The 10,000-nt window shown below is 49.9% G+C and overlaps 1 protein-coding gene across 9 annotated transcripts in view; it reads left to right on the top strand.

The window, feature by feature from the left end:
• LOC146274830 (receptor-type tyrosine-protein phosphatase mu-like) overlaps positions 1 to 10,000 on the top strand; it is a 108,256-nt gene that overhangs the window by 42,245 nt on the left and 56,011 nt on the right. For all 9 annotated transcript variants that reach the window (XM_084702631.1, XM_084702630.1, XM_084702632.1 and 6 more), the window contains 4 exons: positions 916 to 1,031; positions 1,147 to 1,321; positions 4,286 to 4,398; positions 4,518 to 4,698. In XM_084702631.1, the coding sequence (XP_084558757.1) occupies positions 916 to 1,031; positions 1,147 to 1,321; positions 4,286 to 4,398; positions 4,518 to 4,698 (585 nt within the window). The remainder of the gene's footprint in view (positions 1 to 915; positions 1,032 to 1,146; positions 1,322 to 4,285; positions 4,399 to 4,517; positions 4,699 to 10,000) is intronic.

Here is a 10,000-nt window from a genome sequence, read left to right as displayed (position 1 = left end):
TATTAAGGAGACGACACACACATACACTCACACATACACTTTTGTGCACAGCCCTCCATCCTTCACCATCCCCTCCTTCATAACAAGGCTGCAGCAGGGTGTGTGTGTGTTTGTGTGCGATAGTGGCCACAGCATAGTCCCCTGTATGGCAGGAGAGAAAAATGAGTTTTTGTCCCCATTTCGATTTGCCACCTGACCCCTCCCCCCTCTCCTCCCCCCTCGCCTCCCCGCTCCTCTATTCTTGCTGCGTCTGGGAAACTTCCTCGAACACACACACACACACACACCCTCACACACACACACTCATACACACACACACACAGCCGGGGAAGTTTCTGGTGCCTCCTTGACCCAGGGCTTAGGGCTGACAGGTAGCTCTCCTGGCTCCACCCCCTAACCCTCTCAGTAATATCATAATAGAAACGCCACCGTACCACACTACTACACACACACACACACACACACACCAACACACACCACCCCAGGGAGGCTGGGCAGGATCCATTCAGTGATTGAATCTGTGCAGCTGGCTCTAGAGACCCCAGCAAGGTTAGACTGCAAAGCTGAGCAAATGGAATTGGCTGGAGGTACATAACTGGCATAACCCCCCCCCCCCCCCCCCCCCTCTCGTTCCCTTCCACATGAGACACACACCATGTATAACAGCCCCCCTCTGGCGACGCACACACGTATACTGTAACAGCCAGACGGTATAGCCACAGAGCCAGATCTCCCCCTTTCCTCTACCCCCCCCCACCCAGACACACGCATACACACACTCTCACACACCTCGGACCTGAAGCTGTTCATATAAATATATCATATACACTGACAACATGCAAACCTTGAGCATCTTGTTGAATATGGATGATTGTAAGCATATGGTTGTTGTGTCCCCTCCCCCCTCCCCCACAGTGAGCACACCTCACTTCCTGCACATTAAGGGGGTCGAGGTCAACGCCAGGCAGACCGCTACCTTCCAGTGCACCGTCAACGGACGCCCTCAGAACAACATCAACCTCTGGTTACAGGTACCTCTGTTTCCATAGTATGGGTTAGGGTCACTGTGTGCATTGGTGTTAGCAGAGTCTGTCCACAGTATAGGTTTTGCTAGCGTGTGTGTAATAACCTTTTGTGTGTGTCCAGGGTATGGGTGGTAGGGAGGCCCTGGTCAGAGAGACGAGACCAGTGAACTCCCGCCGCTACATGGCGACCTTTGACCTGGAGAACACCACCAAGGGAGATTCCGGACGCTATCGCTGCATCGTCCAATCCGATAAGGGCGTGGGCATCTCCAGCTATGCTGACCTCACCGTCAAGCGTAAGTCCTCTGACCCCTGACCCATTGGATGACCTCTCCGTCTGACACGTGTTGTCAGTACTACTGTAGTTGATTGCCTCACGGATATGTGTGTGTGTGTGTTGTCAGAAGGAGTTAGGGCTGGTGTGTACAGTATGGGATAGACCGAGGCTGTCCCTGGGGCTTATGATGGAACAACGCCTGCCTACTTCGCTCTGTGAAATGATACATCATCATTGAAACACAATTACTACACACGCTCACAAACACACCAGTCTAATTTGGATGTATTAAACCAGCAAAAGTTGTCAGATCAGCTTGTCCACGTCTACGCTCTCCTGCAGCAAAGGACGTTGTGGAGTTAGATTTGAAGAAAAGAAGTGTGTGTGTGTTCGTACGTGTGTGTTTCTTCAGTTCAGAATATGTTGAGGAAACCTAAATTTAGTCTTCAGGGGGCGTGTCCAGTGGTGTCGTGTGGGCGTGTCCATTGGTGTCGTGTGGGTGTGTCTGGCAGGTGCAGGCCTCAGCTGTTCCTCCCGTAAACAGTCTGCTGGCTCAGCACCGTGGCAACCCCAGCTCCGTGGCGACAGCTGAGCGGCAACGACCACACCCTGGCAACCACATGTGGATGCGAGGCTCCCCAAAAGAAGCCTTTGAAGATCTGAGAGTCCTCTGATCTGGAACAACTTAAAACTCTCAACTGAAACTTAGAACTCTACTATAGAATTTAAAACTCTCCTCTAGAACACCCTTGACACACACCACTGACACACGCACCCTGATACAGATACACACACACACCCTGCTTGTCAGTTCAAGGGACCCAGCCTGTGTTTTCCATTCTGCTGGAGGAGGAGGTAGGACGGGATCGATGCAGATCCTCACTCTGTTATTGAAGCAGCTGACATCTCTCTCCAAACCAATCACACACACACACACACACAGCTGAGGCCTCTCTGTTGTCAGACCGCCTGATGGAGCTCCAGCAGCCCCGGTGGTTAAACCTGACAGGCAGATTGAAGTGTCACTCAGACTACGGTGGCCTTCTTCTGGCCCCACACACACACACACACACACACACACACACATAGTGATTGTTATTGCTTGTGTGTGTTCCCTGTCCGCACACATCCATCAGTCAGTCCTGGAGAGGATAGAGAGAGAGAGAGAGAGAGAGAGAGAGACAAATAAGAGAGAGGAGAGGAGCAGAGCATTGTGTGTGTGCGCGCGTGTGCGTGTGTGTCAAAGGATAAATCACTGGCCAGACCCCTAACCCATGAGGAACCATGAAGACACATGTCCGAACACAAACCTCATCTACAGGTGACGTGTGTGTCTGGTCAAGTTCTCACCTGTCCAGCTAGCTGCCTGGAAGACAGATGTGCCATTACACCAGATGTAATTGGTGTTCTCTATGGGTTTCTATGGTTACAATCAATAACAAAATCCCACCCTGTGTGTGTGTGTGATTCTGTGTTCTTTTCCCATCTGCACCCTCTGGACCCCGAGGACATGCTCTTGGTCTAATGGTCAATGCTGAGGGTTCAATCTTCAAACAGAAACACAGACACACACGCACCAGGGCACCTGAAAGCCTCCCAGGGCAAGCTATCATTAGGGTGGACTATTTACAGGGCTTGTGTGTGGCGGGGGTGGTGGGGGGTGGTGACTAAGAAATGAGTGACAGTCCTGTGCGTGTGAAAAGGTCTGGAAGGAAGAGAGGAACGGAGACAGACAGATACAGAGACAGACAGATACAGAGAGAGCGAGAGGAGAGCGAGAGAGAGAGAGAGAGAGAGAGAGAGAGAGAGAGAGAGAGAGAGAGAGAGAGAGAGGTACAGGGCAGAGAGAGAGAGGTACAGAACAGAGAGAGAGAGAGAGAGAGGTACAGAACAGAGAGAGAGAGAGAGAGAGGTACAGAACAGAGAGAGAGAGAGAGAGAGAGAGAGAGAGAGAGAGAGAGAGAGAGAGAGAGAGAGAGAGAGAGAGAGAGAGAGAGAGGTACAGAACAGAGAGAGAGAGAGAGAGAGGTACAGAACAGAGAGAGGGTGAGGGAGAAGGAGATCAGAAGGAGAGGTGCTTTCAGACTTCAAAGCTCCAGACCAGGTTGTGATTAACACTGACGCCTGGCTAGCTGCTTTGTTGTTGTTTCAGAGGAACACACACACACACACAGACGGACATACACACACACATTCTCACACACACACACACTCCCACAGACACACCTGTGAGAAGAGATGAGTTGTGGAACCCAGACATTAGACATTTACCAGTGGGCCAAGACATGAGGACCTGATGATGATGCTGGGGCAGCTAGATGATGATGGATGACAGACATCCTGGCTCTCTGAACCACCTCCACTTCTCCAGCTGGGGGGGCGAGACAGGAGGAAGAGAGAGAGGACGGAGAGAGGGGCGGGAGAGAGGGATTGTTGAACTGGGTCATGTGAGAAGTAGAGCACCCCCAGGGGTTGATGGGTAATGGGATTCAGGTCTGTTTTCATTCGCTGAAGGTCAGGAAATTAATTGGTTTTAACTTCCTCCCTTAGTACCTCGTCTCCCTGGTCTGGACCAAGGCTAGTCTGAATTCTCCTTTCCTTCCCTTTCATTTCCTCTCCTTTCCTTTCCTTTCCTCTCCTCTTCTCCATTCAGGGACTTAGGGGACTTGTGTAGCGACTCTGAACACGATCCCTTAATTGGTCCTCCTTCAGAATAATCCTCAGATATCAGAGAGTGATTGGTGTCTTTACCCTCTCTCTGGAAGTGTGTGCGCATTTGTGTGTTCGTGTGTGGGTGAATGTGTGTGTGTGTTTGTATGTGTGAGATTGAATGAGTTTCCTAGTTCAGAGGTGTGTTCCAGCTCTGTCATCTGTGTGACTGTGTCTGTGGTGTACCCGACAGGTGTTGAATAACACCCAGCTAAACACCCTGACATAACTGCTGACCCCTGACCCCTGACCCCTGCTTCTGGTTGTCCCTCAGAGCCCCCGGTCCCCATCGCCCCTCCCCAGCTGACGGCTGTGGGCGCCACCTACCTGTGGATCCAGCTCAACGCCAACTCCATCAACGGAGACGGACCCATCATCGAGCGAGAGGTGAGCTCATGGATTGATTGGTTCTTTGGTCGAGTGCATGGTTCGTTGATTTGTCAAAGGAGTTCATTGAGCGTTTGATGATCGAATCGGTGTGAGCCTGTCCCCTGTGTGCGTCCCAGGTGGAGTATCGGACTCTTGCCGGCAGCCTGATAGACAACCAGCCCGTGGATAAGACCACTCACAAGATAGGCCATCTGGACCCAGACACCGAGTACGAGATCAGCGTGCTGCTGACGAGACCCCTGGACGGGGGCACGGGGGCCCCTGGACCTCCTCTCAGGGCACGCACCAAGTGTGCTGGTGAGCACCTCTCTCTTGACCACGCTTTACAGTGCACGCCTCACTGCATACCACGCGACACACTACATCCTGGCGGAATTATGCTTCTGCATGAGATTTTGGGGGGGTTTGGCCAAGCTAGGCTACATTAGCGCCAGAGTCATTAGATTGTTAATGTTAAAGTCATGCTGTTTAAATGGGGAGGGAGGCTATGCTGCATTAGCGCTGAGCTCATTATCTTGCTAATGCTAATTCATGCTGGTTGGTTGGGGTGGGGTGATGGCACAGCGCTAGGCTATTGTAGGTTAGATTTGGGATCATTAGCTTGCTAACGTGAATGTTAAATTCATTCTTGTTAAGCAGAGGGGTGCTTGTTTATCATCCATCTCCTCAAGCTTAGGGGAGAGGGGGGGCGAGAGAAGGTGTATGGGAATATTACAGTGAAGAGAAGGGAGAGGAGGGGAGAGGGAGGGAGGGAGGGAGGGAGGGAGGGAGGGAGGGAGGGAGGGAGGGAGGGAGGGAGGGAGGGAGGGAGGGAGGGAGGGAGGGAGGGAGGGAGGGAGGGAGGGAGGGAGGGAGGGAGGGAGGGAGGGAGGGAGGGAGGGAGGGAGGGAGATGAACAGCACCTCTTACACTCTACTATCAGGGTTGTGATCCAGACGCAAGCTAGCCCCCCCCCCCCCCTCCCCTTCCCCTGCCCCCCGGGCTACAAACAAGCGCCGCGCATTTAGTACAGTAATGAACCAGGTGCCTCGACCCCCACTCCTCCTCCTCTCTTCCTCACTCCAACCCCCCTCCCCCAACCACTGATGGCACTACTGGCACCAGTGCTAATGCTGATGCTACAGTCTGATTTAGCTTGCATTTGCTCTGGGCTATCTAATCATTAGTGTTCACTGGCATTGGTGCTGGGGGCTACAGCCTCAAGCAGTAGGCTATGGAGATTGGCCTTAATAATTCTATTTACATAAATCTGCATTTAATTATCTGGTTACTAGTCTGTTTGGGGGAACGCACCCCTAAACGAACAGAAAGGAGAAAGGAAGAGAAGGATGGATCGAGACATGAGACCGAGGGGGAGAGATTGGAACGGGGTGATAGCAATGCAGAGGTGAAGTAGGGGAGAGAGGAAACAGAGATGAAACACTTGTATGACAGTAGTAGATGAAGCTGATAATACGGGTTGGAACAAGCTCCAACAGCATCATGTCAGGACCTGCACACACACGCGCACACACAAACACACACACAAACACACACACACAAACACACACACACTGAGGGATCAGGCCTTTAACATTCCAGCCTGTGTACTGGGATGAGAACACATAGCAGACATAGCTGAAGTACAACAGCCTGCTAGCTCCATCATGCCCCCTGTAGGCCACCTATACATACCACACACACACACGCACACATTGGAAATTCCTGAATATGGCACACACATGAAAAGGTGGCTGTGAATGCCTGGATGATAATCTATGTGTGTGCTTGGTTCTATGGAGCGTGGCTTCTACATACCAACAGTCATAGCTCTGGAAAGTTACTGTCTGGTCATAGAGTTACCGTCTAGTTATAGAGTTACTGTCTGGTTATAGAGTTACCGTCTGGTTATAGAGTTACTGTCTGGTTATAGAGTTACCGTCTAGTTGTAGAGTTACCGTCTGGTTATAGAGTTACCGTCTGGTTATAGAGTTACTGTCTGGTTATAGAGTTACCGTCTAGTTGTAGAGTTACCGTCTGGTTATAGAGTTATCGTCTAGTTATAGAGTTACCGTCTGGTTATAGAGTTACCATCTGGTTATAGAGTTACTGTCTGGTTATAGAGTTACCGTCTAGTTATAGAGTTACCTTCTAGTTATAGAGTTACTGTCTGGCTATAGAGTTACCGTCTGGTTATAGAGTTACCGTCTAGTTATAGAGTTACCGTCTATTTATAGAGTTACCGTCTGGTTATAGAGTTATTGTCTGGTTATAGAGTTACTGTCTGGTTATAGAGATACCGTCTAGTTATAGAGTTACCAGCTGTTGACAAGGAAGCAGACACTTAGAGAAGATAGTCTGAGACTCAGTCAGTGATGGTATCTCTGCAGTGATGCTGTTTATGCTGAGGAGACACACGCACAAACAGTAACCACATCTGATTGAGCAACGCTGGTGTAAACAGAGACAAGCCATTCCTTTTCTCTCTCTCCTCTTCCTCCCTCTTCACCCTCTTCTCTTTCTTCTCTTTGTTCTCTTTCCCTTTGTCTTAGTTATAAGGTCCTCCTGACAATGTACACATATTCTAATTCTAGAAAACAACCAGACACACACACACACACACACACACACACACACACACTCACACACAGACACACTCTCCCATACACACACAGACAGTCCCCTGTCAACTGAAGGTCATATCCAGGTGTGGCTCCAGGACACTAATGGTAATAGCCAGCTACCTGTAATGGACCAGTCACCTTGACTAATGCTCTACTGACAGGCCAGCTAGTGCCACAGCTAACATCTTGCACCATTGTCAGCCTATAGACTATATAGCGCCATAGCGGTATGCTAAAGACCATTTGCCATTGTGTCATGTCGTCAGTGACAAATGACAGAGGAGGTTCTGACGGCCATCATCAGCACAGTTCTAGAACCTTCCTTGAACCCACCCTTTGTAAAAAAAAAAATCTCCAGAAGGCGTAGGAGTGTTTAAATGTGTTTTCATTGTGGTAAAGTAAAAAAAGAGAAAGCCTCTTTGTATAATTTTTTTAAGGACATGGAGAGAAGCTGATGTTTTGAAACTAGATTCTGTATTCTGTATTAAAGAAGATAAATTAAAAACACAAATCACAAGAGGATTAAAATGAACATCAGATTTGGAGGAAAAAACACACACTGTATCGCTGTGTGTCTATGTGTATGATAGCCTTTCTGCCTGCTATCTATGCTGGTATCTCAGCCTGTCTGTCTGCCTTTTGGGCTGTAAAGAACATGTACAGATCTGTAATCTGACTCATTTGATCATCACGCAGACACACACGACAGCTACCAGATATTTCTCTCTCCTCATTGACTTATTTAGGGAGCTGCATTATGAAGCTGAAATCTTTGTTATTATTTATCATGGTAACAGCCTCAGTAACAACCTAAATTATGGATATGATGTCCATGGTACATGTCAGTCACTCTGTGTGGGGTGTCTGTGTGCGTGTGCGTGTGCATGTGTGTGTGTGTGTGTTTCTGCATGTCTGTGTGTTTATGTCACTGACTGTGGTCTAAAGATTTTCTGCTTCAAAGTGACTGTTTTTATCTGATTGTGGGGTTCTGGGATATGGAGGGGGTGGAGGGGTGGTAGTTCTGAGTGCTTGCCCCTGTGGACCAGGCCTGTGTGTCAGAGCACAGGAGAACATGCATTAAAAGCTGGCCAGGGCTTTTATTCCTAATGTCTTCGACATGATCCAGAGGTGCTTTTAATACCTTTTCTCATAAATATAAACACTTTTTTATATCTCTTTGCTCCCTCCTTTTCTATATTTCACTAGTCTGCATCTCCCGGTCTGCCGTTGCTCCTTGTCTCGGCTCTCTGTTCCCTCCTTTTCTCCTCTTCCCATCACACGTCTGATTATCACGCTCTGCTCCCCAGGAACCACTTACCCTCCTCCTCTCCATCCCTCCATCTCTCTTCCCCCTAAGCCTCTCTGTTTAGTTTACTGTCTCCCCTCTTCACTCTTTCCTTCTCACTTTCTCTGTCCCTCAGTGTCGCTGTCCCCTTCATCCTCCATCCTCCATCTCTCTCTCTCTCTCTCTCTCTCTCTCTCTCTCTCTCTCTCTCTCTCTCTCTCTCTCTCTCTCTCTCCCTCTCTTACTCTCTTACTCTCTTCTCTCTCTCTCTCTCTCTCTCTCTGTGTCTCTCTCTCTTAGTCTCTCTCTCACACGCTCGCTCGCTCTGTTATCTCCTGGGCGTGGGGGGTCATGTTAAGTACATCTGTAAGTTGTGACTTCATGTCCCTGTGGGCCCTCTACAGTCTGCTCTCGGCCCCCCCCAGGACAGACAGAACAGAATGCCCCCATCCTGTCCATGTGTCTTGTAGTCTCGGGCCATATGAAACGGGTCACATGACACAGCTGTGCCAGTCCTCGACAATGTCATATAGATTATTGTCCTAGTGATGGGGGCATACGTGCACGCGCGTGTGTTGTTGGAGAGGATGTCCTTTGAGTCTTTCCCAAAGACACAAGCTTTTAGGTCTCTCCCTTCCTCCCCTACACTTCACTCCCCTCCTCCCCTCCTCTTGCTATCTCCTCTCCTCTCCACCCTCCTATTTTAGCAGGCATATTAAACAGGAGGATCTCAGTGGAAATGAAAAGTTAAACCTCAGATCAGATCAGCCCCCCCTCCAGGAGCAGAAGCTGCCGTTCAGTAAGTCACCTTGGAGACAGAGAGAGATGAGCTCCGACAGGAAGCAGGATGGGATCCCCCCCACCCTGCCCTGAGCCCCCCCCCTCTTCCCTGAGCCCCCCCCTGCCCCCTCCCCTGAGTCTCCTCCCTCAGCACTGCTCCTGGGCACGGACCCTCCTGGTAACACACACACACACCATGACAACATGTTTGTTATCTACTTTAGCCTCCCCCCTCCCCCCTCCCCCAGCCTCTGGTGCCCCTGACAGCCCCCAACCTCAGAGAACACTTATTGAATTTAAGGGAAAATCTGACTCCCTGACTCACAGACACACACCACTGACACACTACTTGCAAAACAATTACACCTGCTTACACAAGACATACACATGCACACACACACACTCCACATACAACTCATGTACCCTCCCCCCCCCACATAGACACACACACTGTAACACAGCCAGTCTGTCTCCAGTCAGGCCTCTGCTGTCTACCTGCAGTGAGTTACCGGCTGAACAAGATTGCTTTTTTATAGCCTGGGGATGCTGTGTGTGTGTGTGTGTGTGTGTGTGTGTGTGTGTGTGTGTGTGTGTGTGTGTGTGTGTGTGTGTGTGTGTGTGTGTGTGTGTGTGTGTGTGTGTGTGTGTGTGTGTGTGTGTGTGTGTGCGTGCGTGCGTGTGTAGGGGGGGGGTTATGTTGAGATATTGCTGCAGTTTGTAGGCTAAAATGTTTTTCTTTGTTTGGGTTCAGGATGTCCCTTTGGTGTAATGGTAATTGCTTGAGCAGGGTTAGAGCTGGGTGACACCAGCGTTACACAAGGGTTAGTACAGGACTAGACCAGGCTTAGACCTGGGTTAGAACAGGGTTAGAACAGGACTAGACCAGGCTTAGACCTGTGTTCAAACAGGGTTAGAACAGGACTAGACCAGG

Source organism: Hypomesus nipponensis, chromosome 8 (assembly GCF_054491055.1).
Source record: "Hypomesus nipponensis isolate SF chromosome 8, ASM5449105v1, whole genome shotgun sequence".
Classification (NCBI taxonomy): Eukaryota; Metazoa; Chordata; class Actinopteri; order Osmeriformes; family Osmeridae; genus Hypomesus; species Hypomesus nipponensis.
This window is presented reverse-complemented; position numbering and strand designations above follow the sequence as displayed.